Source organism: Ahaetulla prasina, chromosome 3, assembly GCF_028640845.1.
Source record: "Ahaetulla prasina isolate Xishuangbanna chromosome 3, ASM2864084v1, whole genome shotgun sequence".
Classification (NCBI taxonomy): domain Eukaryota; kingdom Metazoa; phylum Chordata; class Lepidosauria; order Squamata; family Colubridae; genus Ahaetulla; species Ahaetulla prasina.
The window spans coordinates 27,376,207-27,401,709 of record NC_080541.1 but is presented as its reverse complement, the minus strand read 5'-3'; the positions used below and the strand labels follow the sequence as shown (position 1 = coordinate 27,401,709).

The 25,503-nt window shown below is 42.0% G+C and overlaps 1 protein-coding gene across 1 annotated transcript; it reads left to right on the top strand.

The window, feature by feature from the left end:
* Positions 1-23,812, top strand: TRHR (thyrotropin releasing hormone receptor). The gene is made up of 3 exons (XM_058175015.1): positions 1-783; positions 22,009-22,395; positions 23,804-23,812. The coding sequence occupies exons 1-3, from the start codon at positions 1-3 to the stop codon at positions 23,810-23,812; spliced, it is 1,179 nt and encodes a 392-aa protein (XP_058030998.1).
* Positions 23,813-25,503: the final 1,691 nt, after the last annotated feature.

Genomic DNA, 25,503 nt, shown 5'->3' with positions numbered 1-25,503 from the left:
ATGGAGAACAACACAGGCAATGGACAGAATGAGACAGAACTTCTGCCAAATCTGGAGGTGGTCACTACTGAATACCAAGTGGTCACTATCTTTTTGGTTCTCCTTATTTGTGGGTTAGGCATTGTGGGCAACATCATGGTGGTATTGGTGGTACTTAGGACAAAGCACATGAGAACCCCTACTAATTGTTACCTGGTCAGCCTTGCAGTAGCTGACCTCATGGTCCTTGTGGCTGCTGGACTACCCAACATTACTGAAAGCATTTATGGCTTCTGGGTTTATGGCTACATTGGATGCCTCTGCATTACTTACCTCCAATATCTGGGTATCAATGCTTCTTCTTGCTCTATTACTGCCTTCACTATTGAGAGGTACATTGCTATTTGCCATCCCATCAAAGCTCAGTTTCTATGCACTTTCTCCAGAGCCAAAAAAATCATCATTTTTGTCTGGGCATTCACCTCTATCTATTGCATGCTCTGGTTTTTCTTACTGGATCTTAACAGGGAAGTCTACAAAGAAGCCACGGTAGTGTCTTGTGGATATAAAGTGTCTCGGAGTTACTACTCTCCAATCTATATGATGGACTTTGGGATATTCTATGTCATGCCAATGATCTTAGCAACTGTCCTCTATGGGTTGATTGCTAGGATTCTGTTTCTGAACCCCATTTCATCCGACACTAAAGAAAATTCTGCAACATGGAAGGATGATTTGGTTCTCTCAACCAAAACCAAAGCAACCAATAAGAGCATCAACAATGCTGTGGCTTCAAGAAGACAGGTAAGAAAACTATGCTCCAAATCAGAGGTCTCCAACCTTGGCAACTTTAAGACTTGTGGACTTCAGCTCCCCGAATTCGTCAGTCAGCGAAGCATGGTTGGCTGAGGAATTCTGGGAGTTGAAGTCCACAAGTCTTAAAGTTGCCAAGGTTGGAGACCCCTGCTCCAAATGGTTTGGGAGGTTCCATCTGTAGCAAGAGTCTTCTGGATGGAAAATCCAGACAAAATGAAGCTTCTATGTTCACAGATGCGATGTCTGCATTTGTACATCATATAAAACTTCCTTAATTTATTTGGTTATTTCTATTACAATAAATATGTCAAGGATAATCAAATATTTATGTTCTAAAAATATGAAGCCAGAATTGATATTAAAAAATTAAATGATCAACACTTTAAGACTGCCCCAAAGTATGGTGAGTAAAGGGTTCTTACCATACCACTCAATATCTGCACTATAATTTCAACCACAATTTCAAACCAAATTCACCACAATTTCTGATTCTAGAGATCAGAAGCTGGTAACAATGGTTGATCCCAATTTAGAGCCTGAAGCATTTGCAGTTGACTTTCCCTGAATGATCTTAGCTAAGAGGGAATAATTTTTCTTCCGTGATCCATACCCAAGATATTTAAGGCTTTAAGAATAATAAGTTTTGTATATTGTCTGGAAACAGATGGACAACCAACATAATGCCATTTGCATAGATGTAATAGTTCCTTTGACTCTTTCCATAGATGAACCTGGCTGTTGAATTTTTGCAGGAAATATATGGGCTAGATCCAAAGACAGTCCTATAAAGAGTCCACTGCAGTAATCTAGCTTGCAGGTTACAAATGCGTTTACCACCGTTCTGATGTGATTTCTGGATTTTAGCTTAACAGATTGTATGAATTGTCATTTGTAAACTGTGTTTTATGGTTTATGGATTGTCTGAACCCAGACAATCATTGTTTATTTTATAAACTAGAGGTTGTTTTTTTTTAAAAAAATAGAGTGCTTTATGCAATGTGTGAACCAGACCATTTTATCTGAATGACAGAAGCTGAGGATGAACAATGGAATGAAGGGGAATTGCAGTATTTATGCCTTGTTTTTTTAAAAAAGATTTCTGGAGTAATTTTAGCCCTGTTTGTTTGAAGAATGAGTTTCTAATGTAACATGCTAATGCTTTTTTAATGAGTTCCAAATGTAACATGCATTCTTTTTTAGTACTTTGAGTATAAAACTACAGTATACTCTGTAATAAGCATAGCGATATCTCAGCATGTAGTTATAACTGGTAGGATTATCATATCATAACTATTTAAACAGCAGGGAAATGCAAAATGATGAGACTGGTGCTATAGGCTTGAGGTATTACAATGCCTAGAGCTTTTTAGATTTCTGAAAAGGTGAAAAAGAATTGCTACAATGTCAATTATTTCTATAGCAAGCAAAAATGCAGTAAAGCTTCCTGGGTGCAGTCTCAGGACTTGAGCTCAATTCAATACCTAGGGTAATCCTTTGAGTTCAAAGAAGATATGTTCTTATGCCTTTCATCTATGGACACAGAGGTGGCTTTGCAATCCTAAACTGGAAGTGCCAAGTCTAGCACAATGAGGGCACTGAACATCCACTGTTGTAGTAACTAAGTATATTATTCTATGGTTACATTGATGGTTGTCTATCATTTTTGGCAGTGCTTATCTTCAAAGCCAATGGAGAAGTGGTGAAATCCAGGTTTTTTTACTACCGATTCTGTGGGTGTGGCTTGTTGGGCATGGCTTGTTGGGCGTGACAGGGGAAAGCTACTGCAAAATTTCCATTCTCACCCCACTCCAGCGGAAGGATACTGCAAAATCTCCATTCCCTCCCTACTCTGGGGCCAGCCAGAGGTGGTATTTGCCGGTTCTCCAAACTACTCAAAATTTCCTTTACCGGTGCTCCAGAACTTGTCAGAACCGGCTGAATTTCACCCCTGCAATAGAGACTTCATAGCACAGGGCTTGCCAGTAGGTTTGTCAGCAGTTGCAGCATCTAGTTCCATTGGCTGAATGTCACAGTGGCATCAGTTTATTTCACAGCATCTGTGTAGTTGTTATGTGGTTGACCACAAGGTCTCTTCCTAGATTCCCATACACTACAGTGCAACTGGTGAGGCTTACAGTACTCATTCATTCTGATCCAACTCATTTCATCTGGGCTCTTCATCTAGGATTCAATGCTGGTGGACTCTGTGATCCAAGACTTCTAGGTTGGAGATACCTAGGTTTTGTCAACAAATGCCAAGGATGGAGCAGAGAGTGTACATGTAACTGGAGAAATGTGAAATTTCTCCAATTGTTGGATATCTTTTCACTTACAGAGTCCAGGACTCAAATCTATAGATGAGGTAAGGGACAGCCACAGCTCTGTAGACTTTCAGCTTTGTCAAGATGGAGGTTGATGGAGCACTCTAATATGCAACTGCCCCAGTACCTGGCTAGCCTTGATGATTTCTTTGCCAAAGTCTCATCGCTTGAGATGATGCTTCCCAAATATTTGAAGCTATTTACATTTGTGAGTTGGGTGTCATCAGCAGTAGTTTTCAGTTCTGTGGGCTTGGTCTTCAGTCTTGTTTAGGCTGATAGTCAGATGGAAGAGAAGCATATGGGAATTTCTTCAGCGTCAACTGTAGATCATTGACCTTGTCCACTAGGAATATGTAGTCATCTTGAATGACTGTATATAGGCACTTCATCTATGCATTCAAGTGGTGAAGGTCAAAAGAAAGCTATTGAATAGTGGATGGAGATAGATGCAACAGGACACTTGCAACAGGCTTAGAATGTTTATTTCAGCTCCAGTACAGCAATGAGTAGCTGAGCCGCGGCAGCTCTTTTTACAGGGAGCTGTCGGCGGCTTTAGCCACTGACGCACATTTATTTTTCTCGCTCTGAATTCAGACCCAATGGCAACCATTAAGTATTGTTGTATACGTAACAGTTTATCTATTTTTGCTTGTATATCCCTGGGGCCCATTCTGGCTAGTGTCTCCTTTGTTGTTCTCACCATCCGTTCCACCTGCCCATTTGTCCAGATGTGGACAATGCATGTCTTATTCCGTGCCAGGAATATTTCGAATTGGTTCATGGTAAATTGGGGTCTGTTAACTGAGACTACTATGTTGGACAGCCCATGTGTTGTGAACAGTCTCCGCAATACTCATATTACCAGTTCTGTCATTGTCGATGTCATGAGGTTAATCTCCAGCCATTTAGAGTAAGTATCCACTGTAATTAGAAATGTGTTTCCTTGGCAGGGCCCAGCGAAATCTATGTGTATACATGACCACGGTGCCTTAGGGCTTTCCTAGTCATGTGTAGGTGCAGTGTGTGGTGTTGGCTGTGACTCTTGGCAGGCCATGTTTCTATCTCCTTACGCATCCTTGGCCATCAAACGCAGTTCTGGCTAGTGCTTTCATTTTAACTATCCCTGGATGCTCTTTTTGTAGTGTCTCTAGGATGTCCTTTTGTAATATTTTCAGTATGATTACTCTATCCCCCCACAACAAACAACCCTTTAGTCCTGATAGTTCAATTTGGTGTGTTTTAAACGGCCTGAATTCTTTGGCTACTGTGTCTTTTGGCCATCTCTTCCATACCCAGTTCAAAATACGGGCCAAAGTCCTGTCTTTTGCGGTAGCTCTCATGATCTCTGCTGCCATGATCAGCATGCTCGCGAGAGTCTCTATCAGAAGAGTGGTTGTCACTGGAGCTGGGTCTTCCATTGGTTCTGGCAGTGGGCATATGCTGAGTGAATCAGCTTGATCAATTGTATTGCCGGGTCTGTAGTGTAACTGGTAGTTGTATGCAGCAAGGAATTCTGTCCATCTCATCATACTTGGTGATAAAACATGCGGGGTTGGTTGGTTTCCCATGATGATCCCCAGAAGTGGCTTGTGGCCTGTTATAAGTTCAAACCTCCTGCTATAAACGTATTTGTGGAATCTTTTGATTACAGCAACTGCAGCTAGCGCTTCCTTGTCTAGTTGGTTAGTTTCTTTCCGGTTTTGATAGAGTCTTGGAATAAATAGCAATGGGGGCTTCTCTTCTGTTCAGCATGCAATGACTTAGTATGGCCCCTATGTTGAAAGATAAAGCATCGCACATCAATCTTAATGGTAGATTTTCATTATACTGTACAAGTACACTGTCTGATGTTAAAAGTCTTTTTATTTGGTTAAAGGCGCTGGCTTCTTTTTATCCCCATGTCCATTCTGCTTTTTTATTAAGTAGCTGGTGCAGAGGTTCGGCAATCATTGCTTTCTGTGGCAGGAAAATATTATAATAATTTAATAATCCCAGAAATGCTTGGAGAGCCATCTTATTAGAGGGGTCGGGGCTGCTCAGATCACTTTCAACTTGCCAACAGAGGGGCTGTATTCCAGAACTATCAATCAAATATCCTAGGAACTCTGCCAGTTGGCATTTATCCTTCTTTACTTTTAACCCCACTTCCTGGAAACGGCTTAATACTGTCCTCAGTCTTTGTTGTAATTGATCCTTGTTAATGGCTGATATAAGGACATTGTCAAAATATGGGACTACCCCTTTGCTACCCTGTAAGAGGCATTCTATGAAACTCTGGAACAGTCCCTGGGCCATGCTCACCCCAAACTGCAATCGTTGGCATTTGACTGCTCCTCTATGCGTGACTATAGTTTGGGCCTCTGCTGTTCCGTCAGCTGTAGGTAGCTGTTGATATGCTTGGTCCAGATCAAATTTTGTGAAACATTTTCCTCGGCCCAGGGAATGTAATAGATGTTGTACAACAGGCACAGGTTATGTGCTCTGTTGTAAGGTTTTATTTAATGTGCATTTATAGTCTCCACACAAACGCACTGACCCATTTGGCTTCATGGGGGTGACTATGGGTGTTTCCCACTTGACATGATCAGTTGGCTCCAAAACACTTTGAGCGATGAGTATATCCAGTTGCTCATCTATTTTGGGCCGTAGAGCAAAAGGAACCCTCCTGGGCTTTATTTGGACAGGGGCAACCAGGACGTTGTCTTCCCAGTTGTCTTCTTTGATTCGGTTGATTCCCGTCATGGCTAGACCTAGGAGTTCAACCCATTCCAAACCCAACAGGCTAGGTCGGTCCCGGTCTACAATAGTTAGTGGTAGCTGTCCCTTGAATTGTTTATAAGTTACATTGAAATAACCAATTCCCAGCACTGGAATTCAGTTTCCTTGGTAGTCTCTATGGCTTGAGTTTGCGGGTTGTGATATCCGGTACTAACTTTTTGATCATCGGCCAGGAAACCAAGGAAAGGTAGGATCCTGAGTTGACCTCCATCTTACATGGTCTCCCTTTGATGTAAATGGTTGCTGCCATCTTCTTTGCTTTTCCTGCACTCCATGACTATTGCTTGGTACGTTTTCCCTCTCTCGGATTTGTTGTTGCCTCTGTGGTGGCTTCTCCCAAATGGGTTCTTTTGGCCACTCATCTGAAAACTCTTGGGATGCTATGGGGGGTTGGATTGTCTGGATTTGCAGGAAATGGGTTGGGATGCCCTGCAGACTCTTACGATGTGCCCTTTTCTCTCACATCGCTGGCAGATGGCATCTCATAACCTGCATTCCATCCTGGGGTTGTTACCCTCGCATCTGGCACATCAGAACCCTTTTCTTTCCCTCTCTGAATATTTCCCTTTCCAGTCCGAATGGAGTTGGTGGACTTCTTCCTCATCTCAGTCCTCAGATTCTGTCTCTGCATCCTCTTAGCGGACAGTGGCAGCTTCCCTCACCTGCGGCAGCTTATTCATTTTCCGCATTGCTCCTGCAGATTTTTGGGAAGCCTTCATCACTGTCACTTCTTCCATGGCTTCATGAGAAGTGATTCTGGGCTTTGCCAGCAGGCAGTTTTGTAGTGTTAGGTCATGAAGCTCCAGCACTAGACAGTCCTTCATGGCTTTGTCCGTATTGGAGAACTCACATGCGGTTGTGATCTCTCGTAGGGTAGTGACAAATTCTCTGATGGACTCACCTTCTCGCTGGTCTCGCTGGTACGAGTGATGATGCCTGTGGAGCGTAATGTTCCCCTAGGAGTCTCTCTAGTGCCAGCCAGGTCATGGTTTTCAGCTCCGCCGGTGATGAAAGGGCTTTGGCCATTTTAAAAATGATGGCTCCACAGTGTGTGAGCAAGAGAGCCCACTTTTTCTGCTCAGACAGGATCAGGAGGTCATTTGCTTCCAGGAACATGTGGAATCCTGGTCTTTTCCCACGGGGTTGAAAGGAGCAAGTGGAATAATCGAAGACATCTTGTGTTGGCCAGTTGGTTTTGAGTTCAATGGCCGATGATTACCATGTGGAGTCTTTGTTCAGCCATTAGTGTTCTATTGTCCTCCAGATCGCACCTTTGTCACCAGTGTTGAATAGTGGGTGGAGATAGATGCAACAGGACACTCTTCCGCCCTTTCATGGTCAATTATTTCTGTGTTTGCCTAGTTGAATATGTGGTTCATTCTGAGCATATAGGTGGCTATCAGTGGTGGGTTTCAAAAATTTTTACTACCGGTTCTGTGGACGTGACTTGGTGGCTGTGGCATGGCTTGGTAGACGTGGCATGGCTTGGTGGGCATGGCAGGGAAAGGATACTGTAAAATCTCCATTCCCACCCTGCTCCAGGGGAAGCATACTGCAAAATCCCCAATTCCTCTCAATCAGCTGGGACTTGGGAGGCAGAAAACAGATAGAGACGGGGCCAGTCAAAATTTTTACTACCGGTTCTCCGAACTATTCAAAATTTCTACTACAGGTTCTCCAGAACTGGTCAGAACCTGCTGAAACTCACCTCTGGTGGCTATTATTTCTGACCTTCTTTGGTGTATTTGGTGTCTCATGGTTTATCATGCTACACGAAATCTACAGAGCACACTTGGGAAAACATTAAGGTCTTTTGTCTTAGCCTGATATTAGATGAGTCCTTTGCAAATTCTGCCTTCCACATCAACACTGAGATAGACAAAAACTGGTAGAAGAGAGTTTCTATCAAAGGGTAGTTCCATTTCGAAATAGATAGGTTTCGTGGAATCACAGTGGCAAACGAAATATACCACTACATTTTTATTAAGGGAAACATGCATGTACAATGTACGCCACTGGCCACTCAGGCGGTGACACGAGGCTGGCTCCAGAGGATTATCAACGCTTCTTTGTTGGAAGGGGTTTTCCCTGCCGCCTTGAAAGAGGCGGTGGTGAGACCCCTCCTTAAGAAGCCCTCCCTGGACCCAGCTATTTTGGGTAATTATCGTCCAGTCTCCAACCTTCGCTTTGTCGCGAAGGTTGTAGAGAGTGCCGTGGCGCGACAGCTACCCCAATACCTGGATGAAGATGTCTATCTAGACCCGTTCCAGTCCGGCTTCCGACCCGGATACAGCACGGAGACAGCTTTGGTCGCATTGGTGGATGATCTCTGGAGGGCTAGGGACAGGGGTTATTCCTCTGCCCTGGTCCTATTAGACCTCTCAGCGGCGTTTGATACCATCGACCATGGTATCTTGCTGCACCGGTTGGGGGGATTGGGAGTGGGAGGCACCGTATATCGGTGGTTCTCCTCCTATCTCTCCGACCGGTCGCAGACGGTGTTGACAGGGGGGCAGAGGTCGACCGTGAGGTGCCTCACTTGTGGGGTCCCTCAGGGGTCAATTCTCTCGCCCCTGCTGTTCAACATCTACATGAAGCCGTTGGGTGAGATCATCAGTGGTTTCGGGGTGAGATACCAGCAGTACGCTGATGACACCCAGCTGTACTTTTCCACCCCGGGCCACCCCAATGAAGTTGTTGAAGTGCTGTCCCAGTGTTTGGAAGCCGTACGGGTCTGGATGGGGAGAAACAGGCTCAAGCTTAATCCCTCCAAGACGGAGTGGCTGTGGATGCCGGCATCCCGATTCAGTCAGCTGCAGCCGCGGCTGGCTGTCGGAGGCGAGTTATTGGCCCCAAAGGATAGGGTGCGCAACTTAGGTGTCCTCCTGGATGATCGGCTGTCGTTTGAAGATCACTTGACGGCCGTCTCCAGGAGGGCCTTCCACCAGGTTCGCCTGGTTCGCAGTTGCGCCTTCCTTGATCGGGATGCCTTATGCACAGTCACCATGCGCTTGTTACCTCTGCTTGGATTACTGTAATGCTCTCACATGGGGCTCCCTTGAAGTGCACGCGGAGGCTTCAGTTAGTTCAGAATGCAGCTGCGCGGGTAATAGAGGGAGCTACATGTAGCTCCCATGTAACACCGCTCCTGCGCAGACTGCACTGGCTGCCTGTGGCCTTCCGAGTGCACTTTAAGGTGTTGGTTATGACCTTTAAAGCGCCCATGGCTTAGGACCTGGGTACTTACGGGACCGCCTGCTGCTACCATACGCCTCCCACCGACCCGCACGCCTCCCATAGAGAGGGACTTCTCAGGGTGCCGTCCGCCAAACAATGCCGGCTGGCGGCCCCAGGAAGGGCCTTCTCTGTGGGGGCTCCCACACTCTGGAACGAGCTTCCCCCGGGTTTACGTCAAATACCTGACCTTCGGACATTCCGTCGCGAACTGAAGACACATCTTTTTATCCGCGCGGGGCTGGCTTAAATTGGATTTTTTAAATGTGAAATTTTATTAATTTTTAAACAGGGTTTTTAGTTTACGGAAATTTTAATTTCAGGCTAATTTAAATAAGTTTTTAAATGGTATTTTAATCTGTATATTGTATTGTTTTATCTTGCCTGTACACCGCCCTGAGTCCTTCGGGAGAAGGGCGGTATAAAAATCAAATTAATAATAATAATAATAATAATAATTTCCCCAATATATCTTGGAAACCATTATCCCAATAAATCCTGGATAAATGTACATAGACATAGACACACACATACACATCAGAGAAACCAAAATGACAAAACAAGGTATACAGTAGCCAATAATAGAACTGAATGTACTTATCCAAGCATGTTTTTCCTCTATTTTCAGAAACAGGGCTCAGATCGAATAGGATTCACTAGCTCCATATTTAAGTTACTCACAGTGCAAACAATCAGACACCAGAGGTGGGTTTCAGCAGGTTCTGACCTGTTCTGGAGAACCGGTAGCAGAAATTTTTAGTAGTTCAGAGAACCAGTAGTAAAAATTCTGACTGGCCCCACCCCCATCTATTCTCTGCCTCCCAAGTCCCAGCTGATCAAGATTTTGGGGATTTTGCAGAAACCTTCCCCTGGATTGGGGAGGAAATGAGGAAATGACATGCCCACCAAGCCACACCCACCAAGCCATGCCACACCCACTAAGCCACACCCACAGAACTGGTAGTAAAAAATTTGAAACCCACCACTGTCAGACACACACATCCAGAGTTCAAAGTAACTAATTTATTATGTTCTACCTATAATAAAGTCTGGCAATCTATTCCTGGGAACAATTAGATAAGGCTCCAAGGAACTTGGGAAGGTCAGTCCTAGCCCTTTTGTGGTTACATAGTCACTCAAGACTAGCTCTGCACTTGATCCCTCCTCCCTGCCAGGCTGGGTGCTTCTGAACAGCTACATAAGATATTTCTTAGGTAGATGCATGATTAATTTATGGAATTCGCGAACTGAAGAATGGAAAATACAATTCTTTCAGAGATGTCTATATGAAGCCTCCGTGCCTTGTGGCACTCTACAACTGATTGTTAACTGCTGAGGAGTGACACTCAAAGAGCCCAATATCGCTTCAAAACTCTACTAATGTGAGAGTTTGGTTCTTCTTTCTGATTCTCCTTCATATGATCTAACAAGAGTTGTTTGATGTTCTGAAGCATCCAAAAGAAGGTCTGGAGCACACAGGGGTACAATTATAACAACTATCTGCAACTCATTAAACCCAATGTGTCTTTTTTCAGGAAAGTATGACAGCTGAGCTGAGAGAAGTCCTAACAGCTTTAAACAGCTCCATAAAAATGCCCCAGGAACACCTCTGCATTCCACAGAATATCTTTTTGCCCTTGAAGCTAAAGAAGGCACATTTCTGATGCTGATAGTCTTAGCAGACACTCGGGATTATATGGCAAAGGAAAGAGAGCTGAGAACCTGGACAAAGTTTCTATATTTCTCAAGGTTTTAAAGACAAAATAGTTCCCAGCAGCAATGCTGTGGAAGATTTCCTATATTAGAAGGGGCAGAACAAGATGATTCTTTGAAGTATAGTTAGTCCTTGATTTACAACAGTTTGTTTAATGTCTGTTCAAAGTTACAATGGCTCTGAAAAAAGTGATTGATGACCATTTTTCACAGTTATGACCATCACAGCATCCCTGCGGTTATGTGATCAAAATTCAAATGTTTGGTAACTGATTCATATTTATTTACAGTTGCAGTGTCCTGGGTTATGTGATTATCTTTTGTAAACTTCTGACAAGCAAAGTCAATGAGGAACCCAGTTGACAATCATTTAACAATTGTGTTACTAATTAACAAGTGCAGTGATTCACCTAACAAATGTGTCAAGAAAGGTCATAAAATGGGCCTCATAAAATTCACTTAGCAAATGTTTCTTAGCAACAGAGAGATGCTCAGTTGTGGTCATAAGCCAAGGACTACCTATACCTTCCAACGTTATGATTTTAATATGATGTCTATGCAGTTACTGGGCAATTTGCAACAGGCTGAAGGCTGCAATTCTTTTTGTTCGGTGCTAAGGGTTGCAGTGGGTTAGGTGAGGATGTGGCCATGGATAGATAGCAGGGGTGGGTTCTACTTACCTTTACTACTGGTTTGTATTGTGCCTGTGCGGGCAAGCAGAGTGAGTGCGCACACACTCTCTTCTGCACATGTGCAGAAGAGTTTTGATGATGTTTGGGTCAGTGGGTGGGGCCTCCTGCCAGTTTTACTACCGGTTCTATAGAACCGGTCCGAACCGGGGGCAACCCACCACTGATAGATAGTGTCAAGAAGATGGAGCTGTTTTTATAGGAATGGATAAAGCTCCTTTTGCACAACTTTGTTAAGTAAGGATGTTCAACTTTATGAAACATTGCAATGACATTCTATTCTTATTCCTCCCTAAACCTGATAGGAGGCCACCAAATGTTAACTGTAAAATAGAGGAGGACTCCAATGGTTCGAAAATAGAATATCTAAAATAGTGATGCAAGGATTACGTGTAGTTTATTAGACATGAGCTGCCCCTCCTTCACCAATTTAGACAAATTGCAAGATTTGATCTTATAGAGTTATTATAAGGATACCTGAAATAGCTCCAGGTATGTTTCTCAGATGAAAAACATGATACGTTTGCTAGCTGGGAATTCCCAGAAGTTGTACTTCCCAATATTTGACGGACACCAGGGATGTTTGCTTTCAGTCCAAGCTGTGCTGCCCCGCTTCCTCCCCTTCCCCACCCACACATATGGCAAGAGTTCTACAGGTGATTATTCAACCCCCCTAAACAGGTCCTCAGATAGTACCTCCATTGCACTCAGTACGGCATGAGTCACTGGATAACCAAATCCAATGGGACCTGTGAAGTCCAGGAAAGCAGTCTGTGTGTCAAATGGATCAGGATACATGGCATGGGCATGTGAGGCACAGAACTGGGCACATTGCTCCAGCAATGCTTAAGTCCTCAGGGTTGGATTAAGTAGGCAACATCGGTGCAGTCCTTCATGAGAGTCAAGGTTGCCTCCTTGTGTAATAGTCTAGCAGGCATTGTGCCTGCTGCTCTCTGCTCTATGTCATTGGATCAGGAGGAGGTGTGGACTCCACCTCTTCCTCATTGCTAATGAGTGGCAGCTTCCTGGCCAACATGCTGCAGCTATGGCTCTCCTTGCTCAGCCTGTCACTCATCCAATTGACTGAGCTGAGGCTGCTCTGTCAGGCCAGTACTCTCTGAGCCCCGATCCTGACCAACACTTGGCTCGGCGCTTTCCTCTGCCAACTTAAACTCACCCCCCTCCTCTGAACTCACTTCCGGAGAGAGGTCCAGTGGTGGATCCATGAGACAAGCTGTGTTTTGCTGTTGTTTGCCAATTCATTACTTCATTCTTTTCACATAGAGCTAAGAGCAATTTCTTTCAGGTGCCTCTCTTCATTACCCAACTTGAACCTAGATGAGTTCAAGCATGTCTCCTGCCAGGAAAGAAAGCTCTTTCTTTCTGTAATTTCATTACAGCTTTTGAAGTCAATGGTATCCTTTTCAAAATATATAGTTTTGCATTGTGAGAAAGCAGTCTTAATTCCTTTCGTAATGGCATTCCTACGGAACTATTCCTTTTTACCTTAGTTTTTTTTCCCCTGAAGATGTATTGTCCTTTTTTTTTGGGGGGGGGAGTCTGTGCCAAATGCCTTGCATCATATAATTAAGATTACATTAGTCTGGAGTCCTCCAGCATAACTCCAGATAGCCAAATGTGTCCAATCTGTTCCAATTGATATTGCCAGTAGGTTCTACTACAAACATTAATAATGTTTGTATTTATTTTCCCAAAATTCTGTTCCAGGTTTTTAGCAAAACAAAGCAACAACAACAAAAAAACCCAAACTGTCTGGCTAGAAGAACACACTATGGACACGTGGTCAAACTTTCTTTCATTCTCTTCTTCTTCTGAATTTGAAATGATATATAAACTATTATACCTTTTTTAATTGATATGAAACAGTGTCCAAGGAAGAAAGAGAACCCTAGTTACCTTGAAACAAGAATTTTATTACATCTAGTTACCAGATGTGGCTGTTTGAATGAACTAGACACAAGAACAGTTTTTCCCGAACGCCATCACTCTGCTAAACAAATAATTCCCTCAACACTGTCAAACTATTTACTAAGTCTGCACTACTATTAATCTCATCATTTCCATCACCCATTTCCTTCCACTTGGGGCTGTATGACTGTAACTTTGTTGCTTGTATCCTTACAATTTATATTGATATTGTTTCCTGATTGCTTATTATGATTACTACCATAAAGTGTTATACCTTATGATTCTTGATGAACGTATCTTTTCTTTTATGTACACTGAGAGCATAGGCACCAAGACAAATTCCTTGTGTGTCCCATCACATAGACTAATGGCTATTCAGCATTTCTCATTAGATTTACAGTGTGGAATTGCTACTCCAGAATTCAAAACGCAAAGAAGAGAAGAAGGAAAAACAAGGTGGAGACCTAAAGGCTCTGCCTTTGACCCAAGAGCAGAACACAACTAAGTCTGAAATCCAAAAGATGCTTTTTTTTTTCAAGAGGCAACTGGCCTTTCTTGTTTTTCACTCCTCATCCAAGAAGCTTCTTCAGCTCTGACTGGATGGTGGGGAATGGTAGGATTTATACTCCTTGGAGACAATTTTTAAAAAAGCACCTTTTGTAGCAACCATGACTATCCTGGATGACTGAGAATCTCCATAGTCACTCAAATTTGAAATGAAGACAAAATACATCCCCTTGACGTGGGTGTTACAACCAATTGGTTCAGCACTGGAAAAGTGGTATTAAAACTAAAGGGCATTTAAGTCCCTCGGAAGCACCTGAAATGCCTGTTTTCCCCCCCCAGTATCAGTATCCATATAATTGCATATCACATATCCTGGGTACGTGTGTTTTTCTGCATGTCAGCTGTAGAGAGAACACAGGAAGCCTTATGTTCACCTGAAGTGGCCGCAATCAATTTCCTCTAAAACATTCAAGCCCTCTTTTTGGAAATAATAATAATAATAATAATAATAATAATAATAATAATAATAATAATAATAATAATAATAATAATAATAATAATAAAAAAAATAATAATGATAGAACTCCTTTAACACACTGCAGGCCAAGAAAATATCATGCTTTGTATTGCTGTCCTGAAAAGTGATTATTAATATTCAAGGGTTAATTTGTTACCGCATGTAATGATCCTGTTTAAATCTGCAGTAAGGCAGCCTAGTCCCCTGTCCCCCCACCCCCCCATGTGATTTCCTATCCCAGCCATTTGGTTCTGTCTTCTCTTTTTCTATCCAACAGATTCTTTTCATTCCACATCTATTCTGTGAGAAAAGAGTAGATACAGAATGCAAATGAAAAGGATCATTTCTGGCATGGTTGCCCCCATTAAAAGATTGTTGTTTTTCTGAAAAAAACATTTTGCCTTTCTGTTTTTGGATCTCTCCTGCTGCTGGGTCTGTTTTGCTCAACAGAGGAACAGCTGAGTTTGTCCTTCAAAAAGATGCCTTACATTGCTGAAAGTCAGCATTCTCAAGCAGGCTACCCTTCTCCTATGTGGACTATGTGAAGTCCCAGTAAACTCCATTATAGCCCGTTCTTGGTTAAGCATTCTGGGAGCTAAAGTACACATGTTTAGGATTCAAAATTTGTAGACGACACCAAGCTCAGAGGTTGCCACAAAGAAGAGGCAGTCAAACTATTCTCCAAAGCACCTGAGGGTAGGACAAGAAGCAATGGGTGGAAACTAATCAAGGAGAAAAGCAACCTAGAACTAAGGAGAAATTTCCTGATTGTTAGAACAATTAATCAGTGGAACAACTTGCCTGCAGAAGTTGTGAATGCTTCAATACTGGAAGTTTTTAAGAAAATGTTGGATAACCATTTGTCTGAAATGGTGTAGGGTTTCCTGCCCGGGCAGGGGATTGGACTAGAAGACCTCCAAGGTCCCTTCCAACTCTATTATTATTACTATTATTACTATTACTATTATTATTATTATTATTATTATTATTATTATTATTATTATTATTATTATTATTATTATTATTATTATTATTCTGTGGATAGCCAATACTTTAGAAGATAGGCTCAAGCTCCAGAAAGATCTTGACAGACTTGAGCATTGGGCCCTATCCAGGGATAGGCTTCAAAAATTTCAGCAATGGGTTCTCTGCCCGGTTGCTGGGTGGGTGTGGGCAGGAGTGTGTGGCCTTGTCAGCCTCCTACACCAAGGTGCGGGGAGGGGCATTTTTGCCTTCCCCAGGCTCCAAAGGCTTTCCTTGAGCCTCTGGAAGGGCGAAAACTGCCTCCCCCAAGCTCCATTTCCGGCCTTCCGGAACTTCCGGGTGGCTTGTTTTCCCTTTTCCCCGAGCCTCCACACGGGCCCTGCACTTACCTTGCATACGAAACAGGCTGCACGAAGATTCCTGAGATGGGCGGGGTGGGGTGGGCAGTTACAGCCAGGGGTGGGATTTGGAGGCCATTCCGTTAGCTACAGGTTCTCCCAAACCTGGGTGAACCCATAGCAGCCCACCCTGGCCCTATCCAGCAAGAGGCAGTTCAGTCATCAGAAAAAGAAGATCCTGCACATGAGCGGGAAAAACAAGTGCATAAGTATAGACAGCTGTACATGACAGCTGTCTTCCAGTCCTTGAGGGGCTGTCACAAGGAAGGAGGGACTGACTTATTCTCTGAGGCACCAGAGGGCAGGACAAGAAATAATGGGTAAAAGCTTGTCAAAGAGAGATATAACTTAGAAGTAAGGGGAAATTTTCTGACACTGAGAGCAATTAATCAATAGAATAGTTTGATTCTTGGAGTTGTGGGTGCACCATCACTGGAAGTTTTCAAGAATAGACTGAACAACCATTTGACTGGGATGATATAAGGCTCCTATCTTGAGCAGGGAGTTGGACTAGAAGACCTTTGAGGTCCCTTCCAACCCTATGATCATACTATTGTGAATGCATCTTGACTGTTTTCACTACATCCTGCAGACAACCTTGGGGAAAGTTGTGCCTACTTCCAGCCATAAAACATCTGGTTGGGATGGACATTGATTTATTCCAGCAGAGTATGGGAACCATCAGACCAGAAGCTGCCTACCAGTAGCACCATTGGTCTGAATTCTTTCCACAATAGTTAAAAACAAACCATACATTGTAAAATTTCAAGGATCTTCCTGATAAATTGAGATACTTACCCAGAATTCTTTTAAATCCCAACTGTGTATAGTTTATAATGTAAAGTCCATAGAAGTGGCCAATCTAAATAAGAACGTTCTTCAATCAGCAGAGTCATTGTCTTCTGCTAGATTGTTTCATTAGTAAAGAGGACTAAGCAGGGGTGAAATCCAGCAGGTTCTTGTAGGTTCTGGAGAACCTGTAGCAGAAATGTTGAGTAGTTCGGAAAACCAGCAAATGCCACCTCTGGCTGGCCCCTGAGTGGGATGGGAATGGAGATTTTGCAATATCCTTCCCCTGCCACGCCCACCAAGTCACACCCACCAAGCCACACCCACAGAACCAGTAGTAAAAAAAATTGGATTTCACCACTGGGATTAAGCTTTTTTCTCTCTCTTAGAAACCATAATTCAGAGTAGCAATTATAGCACTTAGCTAATTAGTAATATGCTCATTGGAATAGTTTGAAAGATTAAAAATGGTTATAATATAAAAAAGGTCCCTTAACAAGAATACAAAAAGATAATTATAAAAAGACCCTTCTTTTCAAGCATCAGACCTAAATTAAACAATTAAGAGTTTTCTCAACAAGGACCCTAACAAAATGTTTTCTTGACAAAAAGCTCTTTTGATAATTGAATAACAGAGAGCTTTTAATGAAGCTGCAGACCTGCGTAGATGGTATCATCATTTAGAATGTCAGTTAAAACAGATGGGTTCAAAACACTTCATGTTGTTTTCAATTTCCTTTATTAAGAGTAATTTATACTCTGCCATGCAAAGGAAGAGAAGGAAGGAACCAGACGTATTAAAATCAGTGTGAATAATGGTTTAGGCACTTCCTAGTAGAAAGACCTAAAACAAGGATATTAGTGAACGAAGACAAATATACATGTCCCAGGATAATGTTGCAAGATCCAGTCTGACTTGGCCACCAGGACCAGAGGTCTGTTCTTCTAAACTTTCAGACTTGTGCTGGAGCTCATCCTCAGGGAATTTTTTTTTCTTTTTTTCTTTTAAATATTTTTATTGTATATTTTTCTTCATTTTGTGTCACAGTTTCAACTTCAAAACTTTGATATATTGGTTGTATCAGCAGGTTTTTTACAATATATATAATATTATACCTCCTAGTTTTGACCATTTAACTCTTATTCATACAATATCATATTTATATCTATTGTTTCCATGATTCTAACATAGTTTCTATAAATTTATCGTTCTATATGTTTCAATTTACACTTTTGTACATTCTGGCCATAATATTGTTTACAGTAGGTATTTTTCTATCTGTCGTTATACTTGTATTTATTTCTGGTTCGTTGATAGTCTTTCATCATTAATTTTCTAATCTTTGCATCTGTTATCTAACCAATTATACCATATGTCCCAAATTGAATAATTGAGACATGCTTGCTGAGGTATTCTTGGAGTTGAAGTCCACAAGTCATAAAGTTACCAAGGTTGGAGACCCCTGGTCTAATAGGATGCTTCCACCATTCCAGTTTCTTCTTCATTGTAGGCTGGTTTACTTCTGAAACCAAAACAAAGAACAGATTCTTCCTGCCGGATGCACAGCAATCACAATTTTTCCCCTAGTTCGGTTTTCTCACCAGGCTTTTACCCTATTATTTCATTTTAGCCATTATCTATCTATCCACTGCAAGATGAAGGCCTTTTCCACATGTTTCCAACCAATATGGTCCCAATCTCTCTCTCTCTCTCTCTTTTTTTTTTTGCCAATTGGACCTGTCATACTTGCCTGATGTCATCAGTCCATCTTGTTTTAGGTCTCTTTCGTGGAAGCTTTTGATCAAGTGGGATCCATTCTATGATTGCCTTGATCCACCTGCCATCAGTTCTTCTTGCTATGGGACCAGCCCTTTCCCATTTCAATTTTTTTACTCTCTTGATGATATCGTACACTTTCATTTGATCTCTCATCCATGGGCAGGTCTTTCTATCTTGTCTTGTAATGCTGAGCATGTATCTTTATTTATTTGTTAAACTCATAGGCTGCCGATCTCACTATGGAAGAGACTCTTTTAGAATAGAAGAGAAGAGAATAGAAGAGGAGAGGAGAGGAGAGGACAGGACAGGACAGAACAGAACAGAACAGGATTTTTTTATTGGCCAAGTGTGATTGGACACACAAGGAATTTGTCTTGGTGCATATGCTCTCAATATACATAAAAGAAAAGATATGTTCATTCAGAATTCTAAGAATTCAGAATTAAATTCAGAATTTAATGATAGTCATAGGGTAGAAATAAGCAATCAATATCAATATAAATTGTAAGGATACAAGCAACAAAGTTACAGTCATACAGCCATAAGTGGAATCTCTCACTTCTGGCATTAGTCCAGCTTCATCTTCATCCAGCTGCTTTAGTCATTCATATCAAACAATGAAGGCAAGGCCATCTGGATTTAAACAGGTCCTCACATCCTTTGTACTCCAGCCAGCTCATCAGCATTCATATCATCTCCTACCACCTCTTTACAGCAACAGAAAGAGAAATTTTACCCTACACGTCATCATATTGCAGACATGATATTGCATTATTCAAACTGAAATTGGAATTGTATAAATCAATTTTGTTTCTGTCTTCAATCTGCCTACATCTTGGGTGGCCCTTGCACTCCTCCCCCCCACAAAAAAAATTGTGCATCCTTGATTTATGTTAAATACTTGGAGCATTTATTTCTATAGACTAGATAGATTCCCCCTTCATCCTCTCTGTCATTATTTCATTGTCATAGCATTAACAGCGCCTCACAATGCTTTTATATTAATGGTTAGTCCTTATTTCCAGATGAAATGGACCACTCTTAATTAAATACAATAGAATGAAGGATCACTGAGCTCCCCATGTGATTAAACAATTTTCACTTATTCTCTGACTTCTTCAGCAGAGGAGCTACTGTCAACACGAAGATGGATAAATTGCTTAAAATTGGTTGGTGCCACCTGACTGGTGAAACCTGAGTCTCAACTGTGCAAAAGTAAATTCCATATGCAATTATAGCTATTGGCATTTTCTTCTTTCTTTTTTTTAAGTCTGAGTCACTGCAGATGACCAGGATTTGGTTCATAAAGTACCCCTGTGAACCAAAAGCAGGAGGACTCTGTGCTTTTTGAAAAAGGTATTCATTACTTGTTCTAGAAATGAAGGCAATACTATTATTCTCCTGGTTAAATATTGATACTCATTAAGATCATTAAAAATCCACATTTCAAAAGTGGTTGAGGAGAACTATGTTTTTGAAAAGGGGAGGATTGTTTAACACTTATCTCAAGTGTGACTTCACTGTGAAAAGATAAAAACTTAAAGAATCTCTTAAGTCCATCTCAACCATCTCAGCTCCTGCTGATCCATGATATGTCACAAGATTCTATCTTGTCCCCTATTGTGTTAAACACCAATCAAAACAAAACCCCACTGATGGTATTCATTACTTTGTAATGGGAAGACATTGATATGCTACCATACCAGAGGTGGTATTCATCCAGTTCGGACCTGTTCAGGCAAACTGGTAGCGGAAATTTTAACTGGTTTGCTGAACCGGCAAATACCATCTCTGGCTGGCCCCGACTCCACCCACTCGATTGCCCGCTTGCCACTAGCCTGCCCGCCCACCCTGCTTTGCCGTGAGTGACGTCGACTTGGCCATGCCCACTCAGTCACATGACCCCCACCAAGCCACGTCCACAGAACTGGGAGTAAAACAATTTGAATCCCACCAGCGCTACCATCCAAAGAAGCACCCAGTAGTTCTGAAAATTATTCTCTGTTATGGACTGGATGAGAGATAATACACTGAAATTAAATCCAGATAACAGTTGAGTTGTTGGTAAAGAGCAAGGGAACTCAGGGACTGAGGTGACAATGCTCTAGATCAGGGGTCTCCAACCTTGGCAGCTTTAGGACTGGAGGACTTCAACTCCCAGAATTCCCCAGCCAGCAAAGCTGGCTGGGGAATTCTGGGAATTGAAGTCCTCCAGGCTTAAAGTTGCCAAGGTTAGAGACCCCTGATCTAGATGGGGCTGCATTCCCCTCAAAGCCCCTGTATCATGGTTTAGAATCCCTAGGTGTCATTGGATTTGCTGATGGTAGCTGTGTTAAGGATCACATTAGCATTAGTACTGCACCAACTTCTTCTTTAGCAGGTGACAATTTTGACATATTTTACATAACACTTTCTTAAAAAGCATCCAGAAATTGCACTTGAATAAAATATGCCACCATGGCTCTTAAGAACAGAGATCACCTGACACTTACACTGAAAGATCTGTATGGGTTCCTGAGTGCCTAAATAACATGATAGCAATGTTCCAATATTTAAGGGGCCTCTGGTGGCTCAGCAGACTAAGTCTGTCTGTTATTAACACAGCTGCTTGCAATTACTGCAAGTTCAAGTCCCACCAGGCCCAAGGTTGACTCAGCCTTCCATCCTTTATAAGGTAGGTAAAATGAGGACCCAGATTGTTGGGGGCAATAAAAGTTGACTTTGTATATAATATACAAATGGAGGAAGACTATTGCTTAACACAGTGTAAGCCGCCCTGAGTCTTCGGAGAAGGGCGGGATATAAATTCAAATTAAAAAAAAAAAGGTGGCACAGTGGTTAGAGTGCAATACTGCAGGCTACTTCTGCTGACTGCCAGCTGCCTGCAATTTGGCAGTTCAAATCTCACCAGGCTCAAGGTTGACTCAGCCTTCCATCCCTCCGAGGTGGTTAAAATGAGGACCCAAATTATTGGGGGCAATAGGCTGACTCCATCACTAGAGGTTTTTAAGAAGAGATTGGAAAACCATTTGCCTGAAATGGTATAGAGCAGTGATGGCTAACCTTTTTTGCTGTCACGTGACAAAAGCAGGGGGAGCAGGGGGGCGCACGTGCATGTGCCCACACCCATAGTGCAATGTCCCCCTGTGCGCCCTGTGCCCCCGTGCATGCATGCGCCCCACCCCCGTGCCAGAGACCAGAAAATCTGCTGGCTGGTGGGAGGTGCGCACGCATGCGTGGTAGAGCTGAGCCGGGTGACAGCTAGCCTGCCTGCAGAGAGAGCTCTGCGTGCCACCTGTGGCATGCATGCCATAGGTTCGCCATTACAGGTATAAAGTCTCCTGCTTGAGCAGGGTGTTGGACTAGAATATCCCTAGGGTCCCTTCTAACTTTGTTTTTCTGTTATTTTATAGGACTTTACTCCCATCTGTCCCACCCTGGATAATGATGGTCATATTGACAGAATTGTGTACAATAAACTACAGTAAATGTTCTCTGTCTCTGCATTAAATCATTGAAAAGGTTTATGTCACTCTACTTTTGCTCATCAGATATGTCCATTCACTTCCCACAGGTTACAAAGATGCTGGCCGTGGTTGTAGTCCTTTTTGCCTTCTTGTGGATGCCCTACAGGACCTTGGTGGTCATTAACTCCTTCCTGTCTCAACCTTTCCAAGAACATTGGTTCCTGCTGTTCTGTAGGATTTGCATTTACCTTAATAGTGCCATCAACCCTGTTATTTATAACCTCATGTCCCAAAAATTCCGAGCAGCCTTCAAAAAACTCTGTAAGTGCCAACAGAAACAGCTGGAGAAACCTACCAACTACAGTGTAGCCCTCAACTACAGCATCATTAAGGAAACTGAACATTTTAACACTGAACTAGAGGACATCACGGTTACAGAGGCTTACCTGTCATCCACAAAAGTATCCTTTGATGATAACTGTGTGACCTCCGAGGTAAGAACCAGAATAACAGCTTGAATTAGTGACATTTCAATCAATAGCCATAAAAGAGATCATTAGCATGGTTGGACAACTTTGGACATAGAAGGCTTGTAAAGTGTGTGTCCTTTACTGCTAAGTATATCAAAGTGTGAAAAGTTGTCTCTACTACTCCTATACAAAACTATTTGTTTGCATTTCTGCTCCCAGTCCTAATTTAATAAAAGTAAAGATGTATTGGGGTGAAATTATCAAAAGTGAAATGTGTTGCTCCAAAGCTGTCAATGTAGAATTTTCTCTGCAAGGTCAAGGAACCTCTCTGATTTCTCACAGTTCGCTGTAAAACTTAAGGAAAAACATGACAAAGGGTTATCCCCTTATTGGGCTTTTTCTGGTTGGAAAGTGTAAACATCTAGAAATATTAATATTTAAATATTTAATATATGATCAATTAATGCCTTGGTAAGGCCACACTTGGCATACTGCATCCAGTTTTGGTCACCACGATGTAAAAAAAGATGTGGAGATTCTGAGACAGAGTGAAGAGAAGAGGAACAAAGATGATTAGGGGACTGGAGGCTAAAACATAGGAAGAACGGTTGCAGGAACTGGGTCTGTCTAGTTTAATGAACAGAAAGACTAGGGGAGACATGATAGCAGTGTTCCAATATCTCAGGGGTTGCCACAAAGAAGAGGGAGTCAAGCTATTCTCCAAAGCACCTGAGGGCAGGACAAGAAGCAATGGATGGAAACTCATCAAGGAGAGAAGCAACTTAGAACTAAGGAGAAATTTCCTGACAGAACAATTAATCAGTGGAACAACTTGCCTCCAGAAGTTGTGAATGCTCAAGCACTGGAAGTTTTTAAGAAGATGTTGGATAACCATTTGTCTGAAGTGGTGTAGGGTTCCCTGCCTAAGCAGGGGGTTGGACTAGAAGATCTCCAAGGTCTCTTCCAACTCTGTTATTCTATTCTAAATATGAAAGAAGAGGTGCAATTAAAAATAACATCAATATAACACTTTTCACCCAAGAGACTTCAAAACATCACCTCAGTTCCAAAGAAATTATCAAAATCACTGGGAATAAGGCAAATGACCAACATTTTTTGCAGAGAAAATCTGTCTGAAAATGTGAGATAGATTAGTCTTAATTCCTACAACTTTGGGGATTTTACCTGTATTTGGATAGATAAAAGTCACTTTTTCCATAATTTTCCTGAAAGGTTTTTTTTTTTAAAAGCAATGTCTGCCTAGCAGTAGATGATAGTATTTCACAGCTACTTGCAAGCAGGAGCATCCAATGAATAGTATGGTTTCAAGACTGTGAAAGCTAATATCAGAAGACGACTTTGAGCTGCTGCTATATCAACTTTACTATATGGTGGTCTCTAAAGTGACTTATCCTTTAATTTCTCATTTCAGGTGATGTGAAGTTGGAAGAAGCTGCATCTCTTACTCCATTTGGCTTTTGTTCTATTTGATCTCAGAACAACCTTCGCCAACTTGATGTCCACTGGATGTTTTAAGAAACCAATTCCCAGAATTTTTAGTTGGGAGAGTAGTTTCATAGAGTGATGCACTTCTGAATCATCTTGTCTATTAATCTAAAAATATCCAAAGCGGTAAATATCAATATGCTCATACTTATTGAAGCTCCTGTACTGTGGAAACTTAGAGGTAAACTGCAGATATGTATGCATGCATCCTTACTATTCATTTCCTATCTATATTTTCTAGAGTGAGTTGCCCAGTCACTTTCATGAGATAACTTTAGATGTGATATTTTTGTGATTATTGCTCAGTCATTAAGAACATTGGTGCAGCACTGCACTTTATGACAAGCAGTGTGTAAATATGGGAGTGGCTTGCTTGTATGGCCCTATTTTAGTCTCTCAAGCCACATCATTTTCTCACAGGTCCTATAGGCATATGTAATTATCTGCAGTTGAATGAAGACACTGTAACTATTTACTGCACAACTTCCAGTTGAGGCTGAAGAACATGAATCACATTGGCAAAATTGGAACCATCTCACTATGGAAGACAGCAATTCCAGGAAAGAAATTCCAATCCAGGCCAAATCCATAAGACCACATTCCTTCAATATTAACAAATATTGAAGGAATATTTAACAAACATGTAGCATCCACATCACAATAATTCTTATCTTGTTGCAAGCTGTCTAAACCCTACTTCTCATTTATTCCAATTTAGAGAACTAAATTGAACTAGTGTGGAAAATATGGCTGGAGATAAAGCAGGGGTATCAAACTCACATCGTCATGGCAGCATCACATGACGTATTGGGACCTTTTTCCCCTTTGCTAAACCGGGTATGGGCGTGGCCATCTGGCCCACGGGCCAGGAGTTTGACAGTCCTGAAATAAAGTGGTGAAAGTGGTTTAAAGTCCTGAAAATTCTCCTTTTCACAATGTTACAATTCTTGGTCTGTCAGTAAAATTAAATGGCACTGTAACATTCTTTCCTCAACTTCTTGAATGGAGGTGAGGAGAATATGTCAACATCAATTGCATTGTTTCCTCCAGCCCAGCTTCAGAATTCAACTCTAAAGTGTTCTTGCCCTAGTAGAACATAACACAGACTATTGTCAGAGAAGTGATTATTGAATTCTTTATCTTACTTTCTCCTTCTCCTGAGCATCACCAACCATCTGGAAAACTGACCACCTTCTTCTGGATGTAGGTCAGAGCATTATGTCAACCCTCTCCCAAAAGAAATGAGCTGCAGAAGCTAGGTATCCATTACTCTTCTCACTAACGGTAAAATAATCATGCAGGACTATGTTTCATGCCTAGACAGAGAGAGGGCTTTACACATTGAGTAGAACATGGGAAATCTTGACCATCCTGAACTCATATCCAAAGTGTCCTAGATTGTCTGAATGGCACGTTTTACATCAAAAGGATAAAGAAAACGCGACTTCCACAGTCAGTTAAAACTAAAGGCTTTCTAGACAGCAAGTTAGACACAGGTAACATCAGGAAGACACATATCTCAAAATTTTGCTGCGGCAAGCTGGACATGAAGAAGCAAGAAGGATATGAAGACAGACACTGACTGGGTAATAATTCCCATTTAATTGAAATATCATGTTTCCAACT

Excerpts from the sequence above, each read along its gene's own strand:
- TRHR (XM_058175015.1), top strand. The coding sequence starts at position 1 with ATGGAGAACAACACAGGCAATGGACAGAATGAGACAGAACTTCTGCCA. Across the intron at positions 784-22,008 it reads CTGTGGCTTCAAGAAGACAG|GTTACAAAGATGCTGGCCGT; the intron begins GTAAGAAAACTA and ends CACTTCCCACAG.